At 46.2% G+C, this 27587-nt stretch overlaps 2 protein-coding genes across 9 annotated transcripts in view; one reads left to right on the top strand and one right to left on the bottom strand.

The window, feature by feature from the left end:
* Positions 1-27587, top strand: part of LOC135911357 (uncharacterized) — a 371373-nt gene that overhangs the window by 109223 nt on the left and 234563 nt on the right. For 4 of the 8 annotated variants that reach the window (XR_011507991.1, XR_011507984.1, XR_011507988.1 and 1 more), the window contains 2 exons: positions 1683-1771; positions 3111-5132. Coding sequence is in view for 1 of the 8 variants with exons in the window: in XM_070523697.1 (XP_070379798.1) it covers positions 1683-1743 (61 nt within the window). In the remaining 7 variants the exon portion in view is untranslated. Of the gene's footprint in view, positions 1-1682; positions 1772-3110; positions 5133-27129; positions 27283-27587 lie in introns of those variants that run through there. The other 4 variants (XR_011507986.1, XR_011507987.1, XR_011507992.1 and 1 more) reach the window with 1 other exon arrangement.
* LOC135911338 (cytochrome P450 3A5-like) overlaps positions 14649-27587 on the bottom strand; it is a 40986-nt gene continuing 28047 nt past the window's right edge. Inside the window, exons 10-14 of the mRNA XM_065443568.2 lie at positions 27117-27225; positions 25011-25099; positions 23755-23895; positions 19834-19999; positions 14649-14852 (exon numbers count right to left, since the gene is read on the bottom strand). Of these exons, the coding sequence (XP_065299640.2) occupies positions 14766-14852; positions 19834-19999; positions 23755-23895; positions 25011-25099; positions 27117-27225 (592 nt within the window). The 3' untranslated portion in view covers positions 14649-14765. The remainder of the gene's footprint in view (positions 14853-19833; positions 20000-23754; positions 23896-25010; positions 25100-27116; positions 27226-27587) is intronic.

Raw genomic sequence — 27587 nt, 5'->3', positions numbered from 1 at the left:
TTATGGTTACTCAAGCCGAGAACATGTAGCACGAGTCAGCAAGTAGGCATATGGTCTAGATAAGATAATAAAAAATCATAACAAATTGCCATAAGCGGGGTGAGATTGGAGTGCCTTTCTCGCTTGTCACCCTGTGCCACGCCACGGCTAAGTGTCATCTAACTTGGCCACCGCACCCTCAACCAGACAGCGCAAAGTTCCTGATTTTAGTACAGGGTGGTTAGAGACGTTTAGCGAGAGACGTTTAGAACATTGGTGGAAAAAAAAAGTTCGCCACGTTTACGATACTCCGTAATGCAAATCTTGAGCACAGCTGTTGAGTGTTTTGAAATCGCGATATATACTGTGGCGAAGAATTAGATTCCGAACGACAGGGGGCTCTCAGCGGTGACACCGAGTCTTTGGTCGAGCAGTTCGTGTAGCAGCAATGGCAGACGAAGCATTTCCACCGGTTGTGTCGTTCATTGTTCAGAAAAGAGAGCGCGAACGAAGCGCGCGAATTAACAGAAAGTGCCTCGAGCGTACTGTCACACGGCAGCCTTGCGTGTGTTCGCGGGCTTTGTTCACGCTCGGAAAAACACTCTTATGCAGCACGTATTGAGAAACAGAAAGCTGCATCGGAAGCTTTTCATGTTGTTCTACAATTTTTGTATTGGCGCACTTTATTTACATATAATAATTGAGAAGTTGATAAATAATGCTAAATATCTAATTGGGCGGAATGCGAAAAATAATCTGAGTATCTGCAAGAGACGCAAACAACACAACATTGCTTCTGTCCAGCTATGCAGTATTTGCATATTTTTAATATTTGGCTCAAGCTAAGTGAAACTCCCTGCATAGACTTGTTATGACATTCACGTGCTTATTTGAACTTTCTGTGAACAATGAGTGGGTGCCTATGTAACTTTTATATTTAACTTTCAATTTCATTATTTGTCGTTTGCTTTTTAGAGCCAGGTTATAAATTTGGTGGGTACGGTTTGACTAAGCGAGGAAGAGTAGCTCGCATCGCACATCATACCAAACTCTCCGGCAGGCACAGGCAATTATAAGAAAACAGTCCTAACTGCACCTTTAGTACTGAGTTTCCATCGGGGAACCTTTAGTTACGACCTAGAATTATGCCAGCGTTGGCCGTCTGCGGTAATACTTTGCGTATCATACTTTCAAAAACTATGACATAGCTGATAATCTATGACCTTCGTATTGCTAAGTCGTAGCATTATTTACGTCACAGGATTTGTAGCTATGATATTTTGCGCGTCTGCCCCTTTTAATGACTTGAAAGCTGATTTCAAATGCTTAAGTATCGACCTCAAGAAAAAAAGACACAAACCAAAAGGACAGGCGAATTATCAAAAGAAACTAACAAGCAAAGAAAGAAAGAAAGAAAGAAAGAAAGAAAGAAAGAAAGAAAGAAAGAAAGAAAGAAAGAAAGAAAGAAAGAAAGAAAGAAAGAAAGAAAGAAAGAAAGAAAGAAAGAAAGAAAGAAAGAAAGGAAGAGCTCGAGAGTTTATGGTATCGCATTCATTTCATTACATTGGGCCTTCGAACGACCCAATGTCCTTGCGTTTTATTGCAAAGTAATATTACCGTTGTTCATTGTAATGATGCGGGGTAAGCGTGAAACATTGTGCCTCTTCTTTTACATGGCTCTACCACTGCTCACCTTGTTCCAGAACTCGCAAAAGTTCCCCGACAACAAGCTCGGTTCGGGACCTTGAATTCCTCTTCTTTTGAAGATGCTGAACTTGTTACGGCGCCACCTGTAAGTGTTAGAAATGTCTAGGAACTATGCAAACTCGACGTTTCGATGGACGTATGTTCGGTATAAAGAGAGAAAAAAATCAAGCAACACCGTAATTATTTGTTTATGTGGAACATTGCGTTAGAGCCATGGTTACAGAAATATTGAGTTTGTTTTGTGATAATAAGGTACTATAAGAACAGAAGGTCGGGATAGAAAAGCGTTATAAAGTATCCTGTGAGGCAAACAAAAAGTACAGATTTACAGCGTTGGAATAGTTTGTACAAGAAATGACAAATCATCGCACACCACCCTTCTGTAGTAGGTAAAACGTTACTCAGCGTCCGAGTATAATTTGATATGTATTATCGAGCAAGGTTTACTAATATGTAAAAATATGAGTAAAATAATAACACCTATTTCGCGGTGTGTATTGGAGAGAACAAGGTGAACATCTAATACACCTTTTAGGATACATTCGTGTGTCGTACGGTTGTTTACTATCTAAACGAAAGCGTTAGTAATGCTGCGAAGGTTTCGAGATCGCGAAGGCCATTCGTGCAGTTCTGAACAGTTGCGCTCCCGTGGCTCCCTCCCCCCCTCCCCCCCTCCCCATTTTCCCTCATTAAAAATATGTATATTATAAAGACCCTATTCGTAGCAACGTTATGACGGCTTCACTACAATGCACGCCATGGAGTCGTAGAAAGGATAAATACAGGGAACGCCTGTTTCTTGTTTGTACTGTTATGGCAGGAAATGTTGCATATAATAATTTGAGCCTTACTGTGACAACACTTGCCACAGCATAAACAAACCATATGGACAGACCGACGCCATAATCCCTGTTGTTTCTGAGTGCTTAGTGACTGTGGCTGGTAAATGCAACACTTCGAGTGATAACACTCACGGGAGCTCGCGCACAACGTAACAGCGTGTCTTGGCCTGCTGGCCTAGACTGACCATGGGAACTTGCGATGGATGTTCACAGAACTATGCGAGCTAAAGATCAATGAGAACCAACGAACGATAATAAGTGCTCGCTTACATCGATCGGCATGAGGAAAGTAAACATACTTTATGAGATCGTACTGCGTTTCTAGAAAATGATCTTATATGTGCGAAGTATCATTTACTCACGCTATAATTAGTTTCCGGCACTTCTTTACTCATATGATGCATTGAAAGTTTTTCAAGTGGGCCCAACAGTGTTAGCTTTGTTAACCAAGCATAATTTGGCACCACCACCACCACCCCCACCACCACCACCACCACCACCACCATCGCCATCATCATCATCATCATAATCATCGTCATCGTCGTCGTCGTCGTCGTTGTCATCTTTTTATGTCAATTGCAGGACGAAGGCCCCTCCCAGCGACATCCAAGTACACCTGTCTTGCGCTAGCTGATTCCGACTTGGTAATGTGAATGTGCTAGCTTCATCACCCCACCTATTCTTCAGCGTTAAGAGACAACAACGCAGTCGAGGACGCATAATTAGATACTCGCTAAACTAAACGGCAGGCTGCAGGTTACGAAAACTCTCACCTCCAGAAAGCCACAAATGCAGTCAGAATAACGGCAGCGGATATAGGAACGTTGATGTTGAGGGAGTCGAAAACCATGGCAGTATAGTACATTAGCAGGGAAGCACTCGTTTTTAAGATTTACTCAAAGTACGGCTTAAAGAAACCTAAGCGGAGAGCGGTGCATGCAAAAGTCCCTGCGATGTCACGCACGTGTGTATTATTAGATGCGCCGGGAGAACGTTGAGCAGTGTAAGCAGTTTATCTCCCACAGATAGCATAGAGCTGTTCGCCTCGCCGTCAGGTTCAACGGACGTCGGTGTTTATGCTTTACTGCTGTTCAGTCAACCACTCATAAAACAACGCCCAGATTGTCTATCTTTCTGAAAAAAAAGCAGGTTTAACTGCTTTTTTGCACTGACTTTCAGCGTGTTTGCAAAATGTATTTTATTCCGCGGTTGTGTATCATACCAGCTCATACCATCTTTTGATCTTGGAACGGTTTTCCTTTTGTGCAGAAGCTACCTAACGCAATGGTTGCAAACCTTTCCTATTTCGTCCATTCAAACTGTACGCTTATCCTCCTTAATCTCTCACGCGCTGTATCTTTCAACGCTGATCCTTTTGCGAAGTCATTTACTCGATGACTTAGCAACAGTGAACCCCAGCATTCGTCACCCGATTTGTGTTCTCCATAAAGCAATGCTCCAGTGTTCTTAGTGACGTGGAGGTTACGAAAGAGCATTGCTTTCGATAAAAAAAATATCCAAGAAAACATGACTGTCGTTGAAAGGGATTGCTTAGGCTGGATTGCTGATAATACTTGTTAGTCTTGTGAAGTGGGACAGTATTAAACCATTTAGCCAGTTCACCTGAGCGTCCTTAGTAATCGACATTGCCTCTAAACATTATCGCTTTCGTTTATTATCGGTGCACTAAAACGATATTTGTTGTGCTACTTCAATCCTTATAGCATGAAGCAATAATTTACATTCGATGAAGACTACCTATTATAAAGTGCGATATTAAGATCTCAGGGCCAATTACGATTACCATATTTAGGAGCATGTAAAATGCATATTTGGTTTTATAATGTAACCACTCTACCGACTTGAAGTAACTGTGTTTGAAATAACATTTAACTGAACCATTGAAATAATATTTGACAGAGCAATGTCAATTCTAACTTAATGTATGAAGTGTAAAATTAATTTTGAACATGAAATTTTTCACGAACCGTGTCGGAAATGGGAAAATAAGGAAAGATACTATGTTCATTAATTGATAACTCTGCAGTAGTAAAAGTTCAGCAGGCTGATATATTGCCTCTGCTAAAGTATCTAAAATGGACGAATATGACATATAAATATATAATTTACGTGATTTTTTTACTATGTGTGAAAGGGTGTTGTGAAAGCCCTACTCAGTAATTACTAATGTATTTCAGGGGAACGAATAATACTTACCTCAAATATGTTCGCTCTGGTTGTATACTTAGGTGTAGTTTATATATTTGTGATATCGTATTTCCTTGCGTTATTCATTGTTGATATTGTTTTTCATTTGATTATCAAGTCGCACGCTTGATAGTTAGTTACGTTTTGCGAAATTTAGCTATATTTCAGCACTTTTCATGAGAAAGCAGAAAGCTTAAATAAAAAAATCGTTTTGTACAATCATTGGATGTCGTTTTCTTTTAAATGCAACAAGCCTAATCAAATTTGGTCCAGTGGTTGTCGATAAAAACTCTTTCCCTGGTCCTATCGTTACGAAAAAAAAATGACCAACACTAGCTTTGGGGGTGGCTGTTCTATTTCTTACATCTCTTTTCCCCTTGGGCCGCGAAAGCCTGCACCCCACCTTACAGTTCGAACTTACAGTTCGAACTACCTCTCGAACTTCGATCGCCATATTCGGCTACACTGCTCCGGCGGAAAATCTGCAGAAAGAGCAGAAAAAAAAAAGAATAAAGAACTGAACACAGCAATCACAACTCATCCGTTCTGCCCAAGGTCTTTTAAAGCGACATACGTGAAGGGAATAATTGCCTTTCCTGCGTTGGCCCACAGCAGTTTCACTAGCCGGGTGTAGCCTACACGCCACGTTTTCTCACCCAGTCTCTCAGAGATGACGAAAGGGCCTTCATACTTTGCGTAAAGCTTTTTGCCAGGTTACTGTGTGTCTTACTGTACCCACACCTCGTCCCGGACCTGCTTTTGTGGCCCTGGTCGGGGACGGCAGTCATAGTACCGCTTTTGGGCCTTTTGCACCTCAGTAGCCCTTTTGCGTGCCTCAACCCGTCCGCTGCGGCAGAAGGTTTGTAGAGAAGTGGTACCTCGGACTTTTGCAGGTGCCCAGGTTATAGACTGGGCACCTGCAAGTTCCGTAGTTCAGTACGGAATCCATCCGTGCGGAACTTCGCATTGTAACGTCGCAGAGGGTAGTTCCAACAGAAGTCTGAAACCCCCGTGTTAACTGCGCATGCAGCTGTTTACACGTAATCGCTTGCAGGTGGTTTCTTGACGTCTATTGTTGTTTTTACGCAGTGAGGGATAAGCCGGGCATGTAGGGTCTGGTTGTACTTCTCCATTAAAACGTTCGCTTCGGGATGGTATGCTGAAGCGAAGTGTTGTTCAACACCAGTATTCCGTAGCCAACTTCATAGTACACGACTACGGTTAGTAGTCGCTCTGTCTCAAATCAGACTCTTGGATACAAAGTGTTTTCATTCAACCCGGCCCAGCAGAAATTTTATGACCAAGCTGGCTGCGAAAGAATGCACAGCAGCGAATAATTAAGGAAAAATGAGACATCCACCCAAACGTAGATAAATGCGACAAAGGAAACCCTTACGTATTCCTCGAAAGAAAAGCCTCGCAGTTCAAGAAAAATTCGTCCTCGTCCGGGACTAGAACGCGGGACCACCACCTTTCCGGGGAAGCCGCTCTACCACCTGAGCTAACTGGCTTTTTTTTTTCGAGGAACCCGTATGGGTTTCCTTTGTAACACTTAGCTACGTTTGGGTGGGTGTCTCATTTTCCCTTTATTGATTACTTCTCTCCGCCGTGCCGGTGTCCGCAGAACTATTATGTCAGGCACAGCAGTGACTTCCACAAACTTTCAAAAGTAGTCAACTCGGATTAACACTTACCGGTTCCCTGCTACCGTAGTTGGTATTGTGTCAACGCGATCAATCCCGATTGCCTAAAAAAAATTTGGAGGACGCTTAATCTTCCGCAAAAAAGGTGAGGCGTGCAGACAGGACACAAAAGAGAAGTGGACAACGCGAACGCTTGTGTCCTGTCTGCACGCCTCACCTTTTTTTTTTGCATAATGAATCCTTAGCCCACTAGCTCAGCTTTCTGTCGTTCTACGCTTAGTCTTCGCCGTTAAGAGTACTACGCGATAGCATTCAAAGATCACCGATTGCTTCTCACGCTTCCCAGTTACTGCAGCTTATGTAACCAAAACGGTTGCAGTGAAACACTGGCAGCGAACGCTGTGCATAAAGGTGAGGTTTCTCGCAGAAACGCGGCCTCTTGAGTGGGTCGCGAATGCACGGGGTCGAGCGCCATCTGAATGGTGTTGTTGCGAGGAACCGAGCGCGGCGCGTAGCTCTATGATTGGTAGAAACTCAGGAAAAGGGTGTCTGTTTGACTTTTCACGTAAGAGAACTACGTTCAACGAATTACGTTCAATTACAACGCTCTCTTCCTGAGTCACGTACACTACTGCTGCCTCGTGTGGAGTACGACGTCTGCTACAAACATAAACCGGTTATTCTTGCTTCAAAAAAAGGCAATACGTAGTATCTGTAATGCTCCAGTAGACGCTCACACTGCACCTCTATTCAAACAGTTGTATTTACTCACACTGCTTTCTCTGTCGCAGTTGAGGCTGTTACTAGCCTATCGTAAAGAAGCAAAACAAAGCCAGCCATACATCACATCGTTAGCACAGCTAACTAGAAACAGAACAGAATACAGTACACGGTCACCTGAACACTGGTATGTGCCGCACCCTCGCACTAACTATTCTCTTCAAATGTTGTACCACCGCTTACCACGCCTATTAAACACGCTTAAATGTAGTAACATAGATGTCACCTCCTGTCCTGTATCGCATTTATATGAGCATTTCAGTGACATTTTGAAGACGATTTAATGGGTTGTTTGTGACTGTTTTCTGAAGTAGACTGTCGTCACACATCTCAATTTGATATTAGCCTCTGTCAAATTATGTCTTATTCTTTCCTACAATGATTACCTTGTTCTATTACTGCTTCTTTTGTACAATACTGTACACTGTGGATTCGCGTAGTTTTTATGATTTGTAATGTTTTTCTTTTTTTTTCTTTCTTTTCTCCATTGCACTTCTGTTTGCTGGCATACTGTCTAAGCCAAGTTGTCATTGTCTTTGTTTTTTTTTTCGCTTATGTATTGTTTTGTCGGTTCTAAATCAGTGCCTGTGCCTTCTGCTGCTGCCCTCAGACCGGGTTTAAGGCCCGTCAAGTTGCTGCGAGCAATTTTTCCCTAAATCCCCCATAAATTGTACGTTTATGGAAATAAAGGCATTTGTATTTGTATAAAGGTTTTCTCGTATAGTCAAATTACAATCCGAGTGTATGATATCTGTAGGTTGTGTGTAAGTCGTACATTAAAATTTTTCTGGCATATTTTACATTCACAAATTAAATTAGTTCAGGGACGCCTGTGCCCTTCACGGAGGGCCTGTGTGGTTGAGTATGCGTGGTTCGGAACGATCTTTCGTTCAAAGATGGCCGACGCGGGACACGGGACGCAAACTGAGAACGTGCCCTGTATACAATCCTTCGTTTCTTTTAAGGCGATAGCTTTACTGACCGCGAACTCGCGATTTCGCCGTGGCGGTACTCCGAGGAGGCACATGACGTCACAACGCGCGCCTCGCCGTGGACATTTCTTTCTCTCTCGCTCTCTAGTCACTACTGCGCATGCGACACTAGTAGCACCGAGCCACAGGCGTTCCACCACTGCGCAGCGCCGCGCCTTTCCGCTTACGCCATTTGGTATGACGTCACACGCGTTCCTCTTCATTGCGCTCACCTCCGCTCGCTTCGCCAGCTGGGTCGCATGCCTGATAACACGTTAACATCATGCTATCATGATAACATGATAGCAACCACAGTTGAGGCGGCAGTATGGACGGCTACAATTCTGATAAGCAGGAGGAGGCCTGTAATCGACATCGGAACGAGATGAAGAGGAAATGGATTGCCCAGGAAACAGACAAACAGCGCGCCGAACGACTGGCTAAACGCCGCAACATAGCTTGACAACCAGACTAACCTGGACTTGCAATCAATGTTAACCAAGGCTAAGCACGCTATGCCTTAGCTTTCGCTACGTATATCCTGGCATAGCCGAGCTAACCCACAGCCAATTTTTTATATGTTATCGTCCTGGTGGAATCGCGCCATGATTGTGATTCAGTGTTTATATCGTCTTTTGTTTAAATAAACTTTTTCTAAACACAGACGCAGGATTTGCAGTGACATGAGGCCCTTAACGCGCGTTGAGATGTCAGAGAGCGGAACGTGTGCTAGCAGCCCGGGTCGGCATCCCAGGCGACGCCCATGCTTTTGGCGCACCTCGCAGCTTGCGACGTACGAGCGAATACTCCTATCCATCCTCCGCCACCAAAAGCGTTCCTGGATCTTACGAAGAGTACCTCGTCGGCCTATGTGTCTGCCTTCCGGCGTATCAAGAACGGTGTGCTGACTTTATCGGAACGCAGATGGAGTGGATTACTAGAAGGTGGCGTTCATCTTGGCTTCTGGTCCAATGGCGTCGATACAAAGTTCTTCCACGCAGGAGAAATGTGGAATTGCTGCCCATCTCCGGCGATGCGAAATCTGAATCGCATCGTTGAGATATAGAAACGTCATGTTGATAGAACCAGATGCAGCCTTCTTTGGTTTGGGCTAAACTCACATCGCATAGGTTTCTCGATAGTGCATCGGCAACCTTGCTTAGCGACCCAGCCCGTTGCTTTAGGTCGTAGGCGTAGTCTTGTAATCGGATGATCCAGCGAGTGAGCATGGGCTTCAGGTGTCGTTTGGCAGGCAGCCATGCAATCGCGGCGTTGTCCGTCACGACAGTGAGCATGCGACCGAACAAGTAGTGCCGGAATTTCTCGTCGACGCTCCAGACAACGGCGAGGCACTCCAGCTGGTCCGAGTTGCAATCGCGTTCCGTGTCTGATAATTTGCGGCTGGCGTAGGTGACTTGTTCATGTTCAGCCCGTTGGGGTCGAGCTGAACGACACCTGCTCCTAGATTAACCTGCCTGACATCAATGTGCAGCTCTGTCATCCCACTGGTCTTTGAAACGACCCTGGACTTGGCAATGTATGAGCCGGTGCTTGAGGGCTTGAAAGGGAGCGTTCGCAGCTTTCTTAAGCATATACGTGAGTGTAGCTGCTGTAAACGTGAAGTTTGAAGGGAACTTGGGCAGGTACGACGCGAGACCCAGAAATGTGTTTATCTGCTTCTCAGATGTCGGAGGTGGAAACGTGGCTGCCGCTGCCACCCTTTAAGGGAAAGGTTGAACGCCGTCTGCAAAAATGTTGTGTCCCAAATAATAGATAGCGGTCGAAAAAAATTGGCAATTTTCTCGGCTCACTTGGAACCCTGCATTAAATAGTCGTTGCAGAACGTCGCCAAAGATTTGAAGACGTTCGTCTTCTGTTACGCGCAGCACTAATATGTCGTCGAGGCACACGATACAAGCTTGGTCTTTCAATGGGCCGAGAGCCATATTCATGGCACGCTGAAATATACCTGGCGTGGTTCGCAGCCCAAAAAAGCATGTGGTTAAACTCGTGAAAGTCGGAAGGTGTCCGCAACGCTGTTTTACTCTTGTCTTGCTCGGCAACGTTAACTTGCGGGTACCCCGCACAAAGATCGAGTCATGAAAAGAGCCTAGAGTTTCATACGATGTCCAAGGCGTCGTCAATGTGGGGAAGTGGGCAGGACTGAGGGATGGCGTGCCTTTTACCTTCCGATAATCGACACAAAGCCTCTGAATGCCGTCCTTCTTCTTGACAAGGAGGACAGGCGCTGTCCAGAGGTTAAAGATGGTCTAACCGCGTTAGTGGCCAGCATTTCCTGAACTTGTTCGGCAGTGACGGTACGTTCGTGTTCAGCGTAATGTCACAATGATATACATATAGGGGCATGGTCATCTGTAGGAATGTGATGTTCCAGTAACCTAGTGTCTGGTAACTGCGATGTATTGTATGAGAAAATCGCTCGCTCTACGACGTTCGACCACTGAGGAAAGCTTTGTAGGTCCCTCAGGCTCACCTGTAGCGACTGCAGTAGCTGTTGACGCCGAAGAAATTGGGCGGAAAAGTTCTGCACCGCCTTCGATAAGGAGCTGCACGTCATCGGACAGGAAGATTGGATCCCAGGATCAGATTGGCGGGTACGGGTAATTAGTAAGCGGCAACAGCGACCATGAAATTTCTTCCAGCATCTCCGCGGAGACGCAGGTCGCGAGCACCGGTGCGAGGCACGCTACTTCCTAGGTCTCGAATGCGTGGCTCGGTCCACGGCTGGAGTGCGTGTGTGGCGTGACGCTGCCGCAGAGCTGCGCACTCATCTGCGCTGCGCACAAGTGCCATAAGCTCACCTCTTCCATAAACGCCGACAAGGAGCGTTGGCAGCGGACGCGGTTGATATTGTTAGGTCTGTCGCGGACCTTGCGGACCGTTCATATAGCTGGGGCCCATGCGCCCGCGAGGAAAACATCCCCGTCGAACAGCAACCTGGGGAGAGGAATGCTCGGGTGCTGTGGTTCCTAAACGCCGACTTGCGGTATCCTGCAGTTCCGCTATCTTCCGGACAAAAGCGTACATACTGGGTTCCATTCGATGCATGGGAAGGATTGCCGCATGGGTGGTATCTCAGATGCCATTGATGCTATTCTGCCTAGCCGCAGGGGGCATCCAAGCAAAGCTGCAAGCTTCGAGAAGGTGTAATTTCTTGTAGATGTACGCGTATGTGCTGACATACGCGGCGTCGACCTGCCGGTCAAAGCGCATCTCGTTAAAGCGAATGTCGTAACTCTCCGGAAGTTCCTTAAGTGCGGACATTAACGCCGCACTCCAGTTTGCGCAGGTCGACTACTGGCGGCACTCAAAGCGATACTACGCTACTGCCGCTCCATGGAGGCATCCTTCGGCGATGGATATGTTAAGCACGTCCGTCCAGTGATTGGCATCGGCCAGAGTGTCGACGCAATTAACCGAGGTGGATGGGTCATTATTTAACCCATGAAACTCCAGAAGCGCTGTCGGTACAGGGGTTGCCAAAGCACCGGGACTGACGGATGGAGTAAAGGTCACATCACGTAGACATTGCGACAAAGTGGAGATTGCCTGTGCAAGGCCACCGTCAGCAGCGATGCCACCGCCTTGTGCTTATGCCGCTGTGGAGCCCTAAACACCGCCCCAGAGCGATGTGGCGGTTAAGGGTGCGGAAAGTTGGTCCGTAAGCTACTTCTGAGCACGATATTTGAGAGCAAGGCTTGGAAGTCTCGTTCCTACTCGACTACGCCATTCTAACGGAGGAAAAGACACAACACTCGTTCTTGTCTTGTCTTAATTGTATCCAAATACTGTTCCAATCTACCTACTAGGGGGACTGGCGAAGAAGCAGGCCCATCCCGGACTGTCCCGACAAGAGGCAGCGGTACTTTCCCGACTTTCACTTGGCGTCGCATTTGCGCAGTCGTTTGCATTCCGCATGGGATGGGAAAACAGCGATGCGTGTGACCGCTGCTACTACGAGGAAACTATCGATAGCGTTCTTTGTCATTGTCCGAATAGAGCGCACACAGGTAGTCACTCACGACTGCGGTGGCCGACCGGCCCCTTCCGGAGCAGAGACTCCTGAAATGCCAACCTATACAGTCGTCACACGAAAAGACAGTCAAGCAACTCTTGAAATTTTTTTACGTTCAAGTGTCCTATCGGAAAGACTGTAATTTTAATGAACGTTCACGACCTTCCCTGTCTTTTTTTCGTTTGTTTGTTTTTTATCTCCGATGTTCTTTCCGTTTTCCATTTCCCCTTCCTCCAGTACACGGTAGCAAATGAGAATCTTATCCGGTTACCCTCCCTGACTTTCCCATCCCGTTTCAAGACAAGTTCTTCGGACAGGCTGTTCTATTTACTCCTTCTTGTTTCCCTTCGTGCCGTGCAAGCCTCCACCCCACCACACAGTTCTGCCTCTTGAACTTCAATGGTCGCACTATGTATTTACATAGGAGCCCTCGTCTGCTTTCTTGTTTCTTGTTTGTAACGGGACGGAACGAAGGTATTCTTGAAAGCAAACCAAAATTCCTTACCCTCGGTGGTGGGATGGAGGAGGGGGGGGGGGGCAGGAACGGGTATAGCGACGACAACACGTGTGCTTCTGAAGGAGGAAGTTGACTGTCTGCACTTCGCCGCATCCAGGCACTTTTTCGGCAAAATGAAGAATCGGTGGCTTCTTTGGAGCTCTGGAGGGGCGTTTACAAAATCTTTGTTGTGACTTCCGAGCGAATGGCTTTACCACTATTGTCATCGTTGTCAACGCTCGTCAGCCTCATTTTACTTTATATTCAACGCCGGATGAAAGCCTCTACCAGCGACAACCAACTGCTTTGACGAAGGTAAACCAGTTTTGAATATGACAAGACAGGACGACAGATGCGAGCGCTGACAAGCAACCAAAATGTTCCCTCGTAGTGAAAGGCCTACGTATGCATATAAGCTTGCATCACCAAGTAAAAAATGATCAGGACAAGGTTAGGAATCGCATTCAAGATATACAGCGCTTTCTTGAGCAAAGTTTCGGAGCGCGCACTTAAGCATGATTCATCGTTTTTGCGGATACGAAAGGCTTCTACAAATCTCACGCGTTATGTATTCCCAACGTCATCTTAAGATGGGGATGCGTCTGTCAAAAATTGCTTTCTTTTTCGCCTAAGTACATAAAAGCGGGCCCGCGTTAGCATATTGTCCAACTACCTTTATCTTGCATCAGATTATACACACTCTTATTCCTGAAAAGTTTCTCAATTCATAATCCACTCCTTTTGCTCCCTCTACTACGTTTTAGTTTCCTTGAAACGTATTGTGCTACACTAATACCAGCGGTTGCCATACCAGTGTTTGCCACAGACATTAAACGATCTGCGAAATTCTATTTGCCTCTTTTGTAATAAATAGAATGTTACCTCCACGTATTTTCTTTCAGATCAATGTAACCACCTCAATGTCTTGAAATTGTGCCATTCTTGAAAGGCAATAATTGTCATCCATCCGGCCATAACACTAAGATACAAAAGAAACTCGTACACATTTGTCAGATAGACAGCTTCACAGTTGAAGGGAAAATTTGTCTCACTCCTGGTATTAAAAACTGGGACCAGTCCTATCCGTAGCAGTCGATCTACCCACATGAGAAAAGCAAGAGGGTAGCAGATTGATGAGCGAGACAGAGTTATTGGACGACTTGCAGAGAAGGAAAATTTTATATTGCAAATCAGTTGTGTTTAAATCAGAGCTACGGAACTTCTTGCTCCATGAGGATTACCGCAGAACTAGTTTGCCATATTCAGCGCGCCTTCTACACTTGGCTTCATGGATCGTTGAGTGACCCGTGAATTCTTCTCGAGATTCTTTATTTTAAATGATTCTTGACCTTTAACCTCCTGAAGGTATTGGGACAGCACGGAAACGACCTCTTGCGCTTCTATAGCCGGAGAAATGTGCTCTCTCAGCAGGGCAAGATGTTTGAGTACACTACATGCATTAATTGCGCTTTCGGACTTGAGACTGACACAGTCCGGTGGCATGCGGCTGTATTTTGAGTCTTGGTACATTCAGAACTCCACCAGAACCGTGAACAGGCCATGAGTAGCTCTGGGACCAGCTTGCATGCAGGTGATCCGTAGTGTCCATTCCCATAAGAAAAATAGTCGACATGGTAGCGAGTGGGTTCGGTAAACATCTCCTGCAGCTTCACGATATAACTAAACGAAAATTTGCGTTTAGCTTATATAAGTTGACTGTGCTTTGTTTGGTTAGTATGAATTTAAGAGTATCCCTAGCCGACGGGTAAAAGTCGAGCGAACATCTTTATACTCTGAGTTAATTGGTGTGGCATTGTACCCCCCTCCCCCAGGCAGCTCATTAAAGCAGTCAACTTGACAAGAATGTTGTTTCACAGTAATGAATTAATTAAATGCTCCACGTCCACATGGAGAGCCCCGGAAGACGTATGAATACGCGGCTTCGGGATCGCAAGAAACCTCAGCACCACCAGGTCACCAGAAGCGTTCGTTGGTAGCACGTGGCTTTATTCCACGATTTCCCAGAAGTAGTTGTTGATGCAGTGAAACATCGTCCCGCGCATATTTCTTTGTGGATTCCTCCTTCCCAAGCGACGTCGATTGTCACCTCTTTTGGATCTTTTCCACTTGAATCCACACTCCATTCTTTGGCGATGCGATGATGGACTGGGTTTTCCGTGCAAATTCACTCTGCAGTAAGAGCCAAGAGGAAACGGGATAAAATAAGACGCTCTACTCGCTTTGGTCACTATAGCGTGCATTAATGGGGAGGTAAAGACGAAGCAATCGAGGGCGGTCAACAAGAGATGTTTCACGCTGGGGACCAACGTTTCGCCGTCAGAGCTGCGAAGAAGTCCTGTTGCCGAAACGTCATCTCCAGGGGGCGAGAGCCCTTGTAAGACCATTCCTGATCATGTCTGCTTAACGAAGCGTACTTGAGGAAGTGGAATAATTTTAAATATTTCTGCCTTTCTTCTTGTTGGACAACAGAAACACCAGCGTGAATAACACAAACGAACATTTCCATATTATTGAAGGCTATCTGGTGCCCTCCATGCACTGCTGCCTACATTTCATTGTTTCATCGAACGAAATCGTTTCAAAAACATCGATACGGGGATGCCTCACATTGGGAGCATGCTCTACACGCTTTCCTCCTACTCGTGTTCCTAACTATCGCATTCGCGATCAAAGTCTATGACTGTATTGAGCATTCCTGAGAAATTCTTGCGCTTGCTTTCTTGTTTTAGCTCTGAGGTGGAGTAGCGAGTGCCAGCTAAATGTGCCAACCTCTACTTTACTTCGCACGCACAAAGTTTATGCCGATACAACGCACAGTAGGAGTATCTGATAAGAGAAGCTTTCGCGAAGCGGTTGACTAAACGTTGCGAAAACTGAATACTGCCATTCTTGTTGGCATTGTCGGCACCGTGCCACTTCACGCAGTGTTTGTGTTGTTTCGCACCGGACTGGTCATAATTTCACTGTCGTGCAATACGCTTTCGTTGACGGACGACGAGACTCGTACGTTATGCCGAAGCGCTGACCGCACGCTATGCGAGTGCGTACTGTGAGACATGGATGGGATGACGTCACAAGGATGAAGGCAAAGTTTGATGTTCATCGAGGGAAGAATGCTTCAATCAAGGGTGGAGCTTTATTCGTCCGTGTCATTTCAGCGCCTGCGGCCAGATGAAAACTGGAGCACTCTCACGTTCATCTGTGCGAACGTGCTCTTGAACGAACGTCCTCTTATGAACGCGGTAATAAATGGGATTGTACGAGAGGAGTGTGCATGCCATTGTGACCTACAGTTTTATAACATCGGCTTTTTGTGGAAGAAAAACGAGGTTGCCTACCACCTTCGGGCGCAGGTTTGATTATTCTGTTGTTTTTCCCTCAGATATTGGGGAAGCAAGCAGCAGCAACCAGCAGCAGCCATGGTTATCAAATTCAGATAATTCGCCTAAAATGCCTTGCTTTGAAACAGAAGAGGAGGTTATACTGCAATCTAACTCCTTCAACTTTTGTTGTGAAAAACAAAGAAAGCTCTGGAAGGAAATTAGGCAAAAAACAAGTGAATTCCTAAAAAAATGAAAAAAAAATCCGTGGACAAGTACGCAATGATGGGTTTAAAATGCGAAATATGGGCATCATTAAGGAGTGCACAATAGAAGTCGGTGATAACTCCGTTTGACAGGATACCAGTAAGCTACCGCAGGAGACGAAAGACCTGATCAAGAAACACCTATGTATGAAAGCCTCTAACCCTACAGCTAGAATAAAACTGGCAGAACTTTGGAAGTGAATCAACAAGCGTGAGACAGCTGACATAAGGAAGTATAATATGGATAGCATTGAACATGCTCTCGGAACGGAGGAAGCCTAAAAGCAGTGAACAAGATACTAGGAATTGGCAAGAATCAGATGTATGCGTTAAGAGACAAAGCCGGCAATATCATTACTAATATGGATGAAATAGTTCAAGTGGCTGAGAAGTTCTACAGAGATTTATACAGTACCAGTGGCACCCACGATGATAATGCAAGAGGGAATAGTCTAGAGGAATTCGAGATCCCACAGGTAACGCCGGAAGAAGTAAAGAAAGCCTTGGGAGCTATGCAAAGGGGGAAGGCAGGTGGGGAGGATCAGGTAACAGCAGATTTGTTGAAGGATGGTGGGCAGATTGTTCTAGAGAACCTGGCCACCCTGTATACGCCATGCCTCATGACCTCGAGCATACCAGAATCTTGGAAGAACATTAACATAATCCTAATCCATAAGAAAGGGGACGTCAAAGACTTGAAAAATTATAGACCAATAAGCTTACTGTCCGTTGCCTACAAACTATTTACTAAGGTAATCGGACATAGAATCAGGAACACCTTAGACTTCTGTCAAGCAAAGGACCAGGCAGGATTCCGTAAAGGCTACTCAACAATAAATCATATTCACACTATCAATCAGGTGATAGAGAAATGTGCGGAATATAACCAACCCTTATATATAGCTTTCATTGATTACGAGAAAGCATTTGATTATGTCGAAACCTCAGCAGTCATTGAGGCATTACGGAATCAAGGTGTAGACGAGCCGTATGTAAAAATACTGAAAGTAATCTATAGCAGCTCCACAGCCACCGTAGCCCTCCATAAAGAAAGCAATAAAATCCCATTAAAGAAAGGCGTCAGGCAGGGAGATACGATCTCTTTAATGCTATTCACAGCGTGTTTACAGGAGGTATTCAGAGACCTGGATTGGCAAGAATTGGGAATAAAAGGTAATGGAGAATACCTTAGTAACTTGCGATTCGCTGATGATATTGCCTTGCTTAGTAACCCAGGGTACCAATTGCAATGCATCCTCACTGACCTGGAGAGGCAAAGCAGTAGAGTGGGTCTAAAAATTAATCTGCAGAAAGCTGAAGTAATGTTTAACAGTCTCGGGAAAGAACAGCAATTTACAATAGGTAGCGAGGCACTGGAAGTGGTAAGGGAATACATCTACATAAGGCAGGTAGCGACGGCGGATCCGGATCATGAGACGGAAATAATCAGAAGAATAAGAATGGGCTGGGGTGCGTTTGGCAGGCATTCTCAGATCATGAACAACAGGTTGCGATTATCCCTCAAGAGAAAAGTGTATAATAGCTGTTTCTTACCAGTACTCACCTACGGGGCAGAAACCTGGAGGCTTACGAAAAGGGTTCTATTTAAATTGAGGTCGACGCAACGAGCTATGGAAAGAAGAATGACGGGTGTAACGTTAAGGGATAAGAAAAGATCGGATTGGGTGAAGGAACAAACGCGAGTCAATGACATCTTTGTTGAAATCAAGAAAAAGAAATGGGCATGGGCAGGACATGTAATGAGGAGGGAAGATAACCGATGGTCATTAAGGGTTACGGACTGGATTCCAAGGGAGGGGAAGGGTAGCAGAGGGTGGCAGAATCTTAGGTGGACGGATGAGATTAAGAAGTTTGCAGGGGCAACATGGCCATAATTAGCACATGACCGGGTAGTTGAAGTATGGGAGAGGCATTTGCTCTACAGTGGACGTATTCAGGATGATGATGATGATGATGGTGATGATGATGAATAGGAAAGCACTAATGTCCAGTTGAACGCAGCTGAGGAGTCCTTCGAGTTATGAAGCCCTCGCTAGCAAGCGAGCGCGTTGAGACGCTTGGACAATGCCTCCTAGAGAGCACAAGGTCGGCGTACTTCGATCCTTGATGTACTGCTACCTTGTCTCACTGCCACATAATCTAACGAGGACGCTTCCGAGTAAGCCGCGGTGATTTTGACGTCACCGCTTTCGTCACGCCCGGCTTCGCAATGGGAATTTTTGTTCAAGTAGCATGACGTTATCAAGCAGAGTACACAGGTCTGGTATGCTGGAGGCGCTTGTTCAGATGTAAGACACTCGGCTTCTGAAAGTGGAGTCGTAGTTTCAAAACTTACTCCCGCCAACGTCATTCCTTTCGAATTTATTCTGTTCGTTCTATAGATTGATTTCTCTATGGCAATTACCGAGGGAAACTTAGAGCGCAGGTGGGAGTTTGCGTGGACAAGGAACGCACGCATAACACAGCCTTCCGCGAGCGAGTGTGACGTGGCGTCGCGGTGATGCCCTCTCCCCTCACGCAAGGCCTGGCGCGCCACTGCGACAGCACGTATTCCCTCTCGCCCGCTCTGCTCCGTCGAGGAGCGCACGTGACGTGACGCGGCCAATCGGAATTTAGGTGCCGTTTCGCTGTTACAGATGGCGCTTTTTTTCGCTCGATGGGCCGTTTGATACTTTCGGATCAATAAATTAGGAAACGCTAATGAGACATTAATGGGGCCTTCACCTTCCAATTGGCGATTTAAGCGCACATAAATCGACAAAACTTTCCTGTATAGGCCTGTAATTCATCACCCAGCCACGCAACAGTCTTTTTACAGGTTTAGCTGGCACAAAATACCGGTAAAATTGTATAAAAATGTCATATATGTCACAGCTGTCAGAGTGTTCCGCTTGTTGAAACAGGAAAAAATCGTGCGTAAGACCCTAAAAAATACTTTTGCCGATGTTTTGCATCTTTTATGGCTATCTCTATAGCTTCCACAAGGCCTATTTACTCTGTTTCCACATCATTCGCCAGAGTAGTGTCGTTGTGCGCGAAAGGCGCGAGGAAAGCACTCGCCCACCTTCCTTCCAGATGTCCGGGAAAAAGCATAAGTATGCCGTTTCAAACGCACAGGTAGCGGCGATTCCACCCTTCACCTTTTCGTTCTGCAGAAACCTCCACTGTTGCTATTCACAAGCAAACATGTTAAATGCACCAGTGTGCCGTAACATAGAGACACTAACAATAAGAAGAATGAGAAAACTGGAGGGAAACACCCGCCGTACTTCGCTTTGTCTTCGTTTCTCTTCTTTCTCTTGTGTGCTTCCCTCTATCGGCACACATGTCTTCCACAATGTGCCCAAAAATGCCAAGTTCTTTCGAATCTCGTATTAACATGTTGAGGTAACTGCATATCTGTATATGCAGCTGCACGCTGTAGTCTTTAGTGATAGCTTGTAGGCTACATGCGCATCTAGGTTCTATCATCAACAGCAGCTCGGGCACTCTGAACACTTAAAAAACGCCATATATTCGTGTCCAAGCCCATGCATCGCTCACATTTGCGTGTCTGGAACCCAAGTGCAGCCGGAACCTGTAGACAAGTTTGGCAACAATGAGAGTCATCTCGACCTGAGCCAGCCTCATGCCGATGCAGTTACGGGCGCCCGCTCCGAAAGGCTGGAATGCTAAGGGATGCCTGGACGCCTTTTGCTCCGGAGAGAACCTGCAAGAAACAGAAGGCGAATCACAGTATTCTAGAACGTTTCCCCACTGATCATTTCATGCTGACACAATGGATGGATGGATGGATAAGTGGGCAAGCAGGGGGTATGGACCGGTCGGTGGTATATTCCGGAATGGGACTCTAAAGATGGAAATAGATGGATTGACTGAGAGATATGAGCCTCCGCTTTGAAACGGGGTGGCAGCTGGTGCCACCAAACTCGTTATCACCTTCGTTAAGCGTTTACTGTAGACCATTAAGGATTCCTAGTTCGCATAATATAACCAATGAACCTTAAAAAAATCCCCATTGACATGGAACGTAATGCCTTTTAATTTGTATGTTTCCTGCCTTTACTTCAGCAATGCTGCAGCTGTCTTTTCCATCACGCACATACATTCATCTTTCTTATGGTATGTTCAACGACAAAGGCCTGGAATAGTCCAACCACGTTCGCATTTACCTCTGCGTGTACTGCGACGCGCTAGAAAAATATATGTTGTGGTTTCTGCGCTATTGTCACGTCATACGCATGTATACACACTCTTACACTCTAAGAACAGTTTACACCCTTTGGCGTGCCCCTTCTGCCACACAACGATAATCGTCATCTGCCTTGATGCGTTTCCTTTCTTTATCACTGCGAGCCCGGAACTTTCCAGCAACAAACGGCATGCGCGTTATCTGTAGAGGTACTCTAAAGGGTTAAACTGTTCTATGCTGATAACGCGCGTTCCGTTCGTTGCTGGAAAGTTTTGGGCTCACAGCAATAAAGAAAGGAAACGCATCAAGACAGATGACGATTATCGTTGTGTGGCAGAAGGGGCAAGCCAAAGGGTGTAAACTGTTCTTAGAGTGTAGAATGCCTCGATGTCCTCCTTGCCCGTCGCTCCGTACAGAGCGGAGACAACCGCGGCGTCTACTACGGCGTCCGCGTCTACTCGCGGACGCCGTAGTAGACGCTTCTAGGCTGCTTCACATGGCGCAATTTTCAGCCAGCGACACAGCGAATTTGATCGCTCAGCGACCGCCGCGACCTAGTGGGCTCCACGCGAATGGATTCCAACAAGTTGGTCGCACCGTCGCTGAGTAGCACGAACCGGCGCGATGTGGGTGGGGCAACGTGTGACGAAACAAAGCGCCGTCAAAATAGGCGCGTTCCTGTTTTACCGCGCGTTGGTAGCTCTGTGGAGCAATGCCGTGCGCCAAATTTAGCTACGTTTTAATAGCAGTGTTTGCGGCTTCATAAACATTTTTTTTCTTCCACTTACAAAATTCATTTAAAAGGAGAAGCTGCACGCTATCCAGGTCGGGAGAAGGACGCCGCTTCAACATAAGGCACGTAACCACTTGATCGCCACCGTCGTGAACCTCTCCATCGCTACAAATGTCGCCAGCTGCTTATACATGCACACTCAATAATAGATTGTTCTTCTGCAAAAGCAAATGCTCAACCAGGAAAGAAGTTGTGGCTTCCACAGCAAAAACGGAACTAGAGTGTACTAAACGTAACGTTAAGGGATAAAAAAAAGAGTAGAGTGGGTGAGAGAACAAACGCCAATTAATCACATCTCAGTTGAAATCTAGAAAAAAAATGGGCATGGGCAGGACATGTAATGAGAAGGGAAGATAACCTATGGTCATTATGGGTTACGGACTGGATTCCAAGGGAAGGGAAGCGTAGCAGGGGGCAGCAGAAAGTTAGGTGGGTGGATGAGATTAAGAACTTTGCAGGGACAACATGGCCACAATTAGCACATGACCGGGGTAGCTGGAGAAGTTAGGGAGAGGCCTTTGCCCTGCAGTGGGCGTAACCAAGGTGATGATGGTGATGATCATGATGGTGATGATCATGATGAAGCGGAACCACCCCGCCGACTCCGCACAAGCCGCAGGATCATACTTGCGGTGTTGTGTGTCGCCTCACTCACCGTATCTGCTAGCTGTTGGAAAGTGTCAACACTCTTAAACGTTAGAAAATGGTGTACCTATTCTATTCTCGATTAGTAATAGGAAAATTCGAATGTTTGAGTGGTTTCCATTTAGTTTTTATTTAACGGTGCAGGCATGGATACTTCGTGAGCTCCCGAGGAGGCGGCCTTGCGCCTCTCTGCGACGGAAATCGCGCGGCCGGAAACGCGTGCGAAAGCTGTGAACGAAAATCGCTCTGCGGCGTGCGCGGCCGAACCATTTCTTTAGCCCGAATCGCGCCATGTGAAACAGCGTTTCGGCGGACGCCATAGGGACGCATGTTGTGCGCATGTTGTGTGTCCCTTCTTCATTCGACGTCCAGTCTTTATGCGCGCAAGAGTCTAATAAGAACCATAGGGACGCGTTGCCCCCACTAGTGCGTCTTGTGTGCGGTTTGGTACTACTTTACTGACCTTCCCCTAGCTCCGGTAGTCCCGGGGGTTTGCGATAGCAGAGCCATGCATATTTTATGCGAAGCATATTACGAGAGCTCAACCCAGCTCCTCAGGCGCGGCGGTGTCGCCTTCAATGACCTTTGACCCCATGCCATACCACGTGACACCGTGACGTCATGACAGAGGAGAAACGGGGCTCCAACTCGCGCCGTCACTCGCGGCGTCGCGGCGGTATATAAGCAGCTGCGCTTGTTTCTAGGTGGCTTTGGCTCAACTCTTGCAAGATGAGCTGGGTGGCAATCGAACCAGGGTCTCAGGAGTGTGAGACGGAGACGCTACCACTGAGCCACGAGTACGATGCTTCAAAGCGATACAAAAGCGCCTCTAGTGAATGCGGTGTTGCCTTAGAAACGAGCTGTTTCTAAGGCTCAGGCGTGCGTCGCTTGCTCAGGCGCACATTTCGTTGCCGCGCCGAACGCTGCGTTGCTCGACGCTCACCGCGTCCAATGCGGGGCGCGTAGTCGCTGCGCCTTAGCCCATTGTCTTACACCCCTTGGCGAGTCGACGGGAACGCTGTCGCGTTCCACTCTTGAAGGCGAAGCAGAGTAACGCATGAGTTGTTTCTTCGTCTAGCCGAACCAAATATAGCCAAGCAACAGCAGTTCACCAGGCTAAACAGTGGTTCAAGAACTAAAATAAAGGCTAGTATGCTTCGCGTCCTGGGCTTAACCTTAGCTAAGCCACAGCCATTTTTTTTTTCTGTTGCGTTATTTTTGGTGCTCGTAGCAATTTGTCATTTTGCCTTTCATTATTTTTTATTGCTATTTTCACTATTGTTTATTGTTGTACCGTGCATTGTATGTCCCCCCGCCGCCCTGCTTTTGCCATTTGGTCCTGCAGTATTTTTATAAATAAAGATATATGATCACGGAAGGTCTATATAACGCTGTTTACCTCCAGCTTTAAAAAAATATGAATGACAATTTGCTCTATATCAACATTTATGCCGCCATATTTAGAGACATCATTTAACGAAACACCATTGAAAGACATTACATGGCGTAGCTAATGTCGCAAGGTTGTTCAGTTTTTTTCGCTCCGGTATAATGGCCACATCTCAGGGCTTAATGACATCTAAATAGCTAAATTTAGTATGCCAGTTTTGCGAATAATTTATCCGCTCTACATTTGTTTAGATATAATAAATGCATATTCTCCCAAAAGAAATGTATATTCCATGACGGTTAAAAATTTGTTGAGGAGGCGAAAGAATAGGAAGCTTTTTGTCTTCGCGCTCGCATATAAATTGCGATCTGTGTGGAAAAATGCGAGAGACTATCACTGCTTCACCGAAAAAGAAAGCGATGAGATGAAATGTAAGACACTTGCCTGTCAGGGTCGAACTCCTCCGGCCGGTCCCAGAATCGAGGGTCCCTGTGTATTTGCTCAGTGCAGGCCATGATGCTGACATCCTTCGGAATAATCATATCCTTGTAGTGGTAGTCGCAGGACGCCTTCCTTGATGTGAAGCTAGCAGCAGGAGTCGGGAAAAATAAAATTAAGGAAAAACGAACCACCTGCACTTTAAACCCAGAAGCATATTGGGCACGTCATAAACAAATGAATATGGTTATAAAGAAACTTGTGGGTACCTATGTGTAGCAATTAAATAGAGTAAAAAAAAAAACTGATCAGTACAGCTTCGGGCACCATGAAGGAAGTAAATTATTGGCAGTGAACCACCGCATAAAAAGAAAAACAAGAAATAATACTTAAGTTATCTTAAATGGGAAGTTGGTAACAATAATGCCTAAAAGTAGTACGACAGTATAAGTACCTCCATGTTTTTTTTTTTTGCTTTTGTCGGCTGCAAAGCACATGAACTGAGTTGTCGCCATACCCTACAAGCTTTCTTTTTCTCTTGTGAAGGGCAATGTGGTTATCTATTCTTGCAAAAAAAAAATACTGGTTTCTTTTGACTAATTTTACTCAAACTGTGTTGTAGCGTATTTGAGTGGTTTCGCATGGAGCGTCCCGTGCAATTTCGTAGATGTCTGCTACAGTGCAATGTCTGAAGCATGGGCCGTCTACGTCCACTTGGACGGCGTAGATCAGTTGTGCTTTGAATGCATAGTTCGGTTAGGAGCATGCGCCACCGTACAACGTCAGTAGAAATGTGGGTGAATGCCAAGGTTGCGACCTCGCGTGTTCTTTTATTTCTTGTCAACTTCCAGCTATTTGCTAAAGAAAAATGCATAAAGTGCTTGGAAACATCAATCGCAATATTGTTGTGCGTTAAGGTTAGTGCAGTGGTCGCTTGGCTCCTCTGCCGCAGATATCAGTCGTGTCTAAGACAGGGTCTAAGAAAGAACTCAGGATGAGCGCTATCTGCCAACGAACGGTTCATTGAGAAAAAGATGTGATAAAATGCGCCAGCATTGATACCAATAGAAACATTTCTCTTAATGTCTATCGAGGTTCTCGTATTTCTGAAAGTTTCTGAATGAAGCTTAAGTTGACCCACAGCGGTCATCCTGCGTTTTTTCGTTGGTCCTCGTTTGCTTACTCGCTACTCACAACGAATAATATCCAGTTCGGCCTCTTCATATTTGCCTTACCGGCATCGATCTGTTTGGTTTACTTACGCGATGACCGGTGGGTAGAGCCGCATAGTCTCGTCGATGGTTTGCTTTGTGTAGCTTAGGTCGTTGATGGCGTCGTAAGTGAACCCACCCTGCAAGAGGCAGAACACGACAGGTCCGTGATTATAGGCCGTGCGATCAATACTACGGCGGGAATGTAGTGCATCATAAAAATCTCGGCAGCATGTTACGCTCCTGTCACACTTAAAGGCGAAAGCCTGCTGCACACTTGTTGAGTGCATATAGTTACACGGTAGGAAGCGTCAGACTTATTGCATGACATAGCTAGTCGCAGTGTGAGGTACACGTGCGGCGCTTCTAGGTCGACCTCCTCAACGACGCATGCGGGCACTTAATTCACTGCCGAAAGCTGCAGCATGCTTGTCGCCGGTAAGCCTTACGAACGCGCAACGAAAGCCGGACACAATTAGTAAGTTGAATGCTCTCAGCACGGGGAAGAAGCACTCGCGATCGAACGCCTTGCTACCGCCGCTTCACCACGTCACGCCTCGTTTCTCGCTTGGCGAGCATCCGAGGCCGTAGCGTATTTCCGAGGCCCACGGCGCAATCCGCTATGCAGGGATTCGGAGGAAGGATAAAATGGCGCCATTTTCTGCTACCCACGAGGGAGCACGGCTCAGCATGGGAGTGAGGGGGAGATATGGACAAAAAAGAGAAGTAAGGAGGGGAAGAAAGTAGGTTGTGGGAAGGGTCAGCAGTCGCAGCGTGTAATGGCAGGACACCGCAAGGAGCTAGCAAGTGGTCGGGTGATCAGTCCGCTAGGCCTCGGGCGAGCATCCTTCATCGTCGTCTCTCTCGCTTCGCAGTCGACTGTCGCCACAACCGCCATCGCTACCGAGTGACGTCAGCGACGCAACGCCTGGGTTTCTGTCTGCGCGCGCCGATCGTTTCCCTCTCCAGCCGCCGCTCGCTCGGAGAAGGGCACGTGTTATTTTATGTACCATTTGGCCAGACGCCACGTTTTTTTTTCTTCAAGGTCGCCGCGCAATGAGTCACTTAGGCCTCTCGTCTTAATAATTGGTATTTTGAAACAGGCTTTTATAAGAACAGTGTGTGTATTTCAGGGAAAGTTGCACCTCTTATTTCTCTTCAAAAACATGTGCAATCAAAAGAAGACATGCTTATATCTCCTTTGCCTGGGTGTTGCCGTTCGACCTGCGTTTCACTCCGTTTTAGCGAGTTCCCCCACCGGTGTACACTAGCTGAATCGGGTCAGGAATTTTTACCGCTTCAATTTCGGTGTACGACAGCTGTCTGATTAGGACCTAAACATTTCGACAAACGCTTATCTCCGCATGGAGTAGCTCATTATTTCGCTATCGCATTCTGGACTTCATCGGTGTATTTGAAATAATGACGCACTTCCCTAACTTTTGGTATCAATCTTGGATTTTACCTATAGCATCGTGCAAAAAGTGATTCACTAAACTTTCTTGAACTGCGAGAAGCACATCCTTGAAAGGCGCCCATACAAATAGCTTAGCCTGCGTGCTTCGATATTCATCGCACTTAAGGGAATAGCGGCATACCGCGGATGTGGACGATAGCATCAGCTTGGACAGTTATCTGGTGGAGCATTTCGGAACATAAAATTAAAGATTGTCATTTGTTTGATGATATTTGATCGCAGGCAAAGACGACAAAACCACCACTGCAAACACCCATCGTTATTCTGTCACCGACACACTGGCCCCAGACAGTTAGTCGCACACAGTGCATTAAGGCAATTAACAGTTTGGCCCGACCTGATTGGGCTCAACAACAGCACATGGACTATCTGTGGCGCTGCTCACGTCGCCGCTTATCTGGTTTTCTGCATGTGGTAATGAATAGCTGGACACAAGCAAGCAAAAACTCTATCTTTTCTTAAACAAAGCAAATGTGCAGTATATGTAAGTATCCAGGTCACTATTGGACTGTTGTATAAAGGCGGTGTGTCTTCTATATCTAGTTACTTATCACAGCCATTGGTGCCAAACGCCATCCGCGTAAAACTGATAGAACGCATGTGTCACTCGATTATTGCCGGTGCAGTGTGTGTAAGGTGAACCGTCCAATTTCGCACGATGAGAGAAATTCTTCGCTCACATGTTTCTCGTAGGCGGCGATCACTTCTTCCCTGACCTTCTCCTGGATCTCGGGGTACTTGGCCAGACAAAAGACGCAGGTCGATGCGATAGCTGACACGGTCTCGAACCTTTTACACCGAGAAAGGCGAAGATTGGGATAAGACAAAGATGGACCAACGAACCAGGTATCATATTGCGGCTATGATTCTAGAACTTCAAAACTGCGGGCATTACTGAAAACGTGCCCCATCTTCAAACTCGTATGGAAGGCTGTTATTATGCAATAAGACTGATCGGGTCAGGAGAGGCACATGTTTAAAACGAAAAACATACAAGAGATGAGGTCGAATTAAATACAGCAAATGTAAAGAAAAGAGTATTTATATGTACAGTCGCGGACAGAATAAAATGGACCACGGTATCTCCGAAAACGTTCAATTCCCGAGCAGCCTTTAGCAGTAACCAGTAAAATTGCTCACGACAACGTTGT

The sequence above is a fragment of the Dermacentor albipictus genome, chromosome 8 (assembly GCF_038994185.2).
Source record: "Dermacentor albipictus isolate Rhodes 1998 colony chromosome 8, USDA_Dalb.pri_finalv2, whole genome shotgun sequence".
NCBI classification, from domain to species: domain Eukaryota; kingdom Metazoa; phylum Arthropoda; class Arachnida; order Ixodida; family Ixodidae; genus Dermacentor; species Dermacentor albipictus.
The sequence above is the reverse complement of the archived record's forward strand: the minus strand, read 5'-3'. Positions and strand labels throughout refer to the sequence as shown.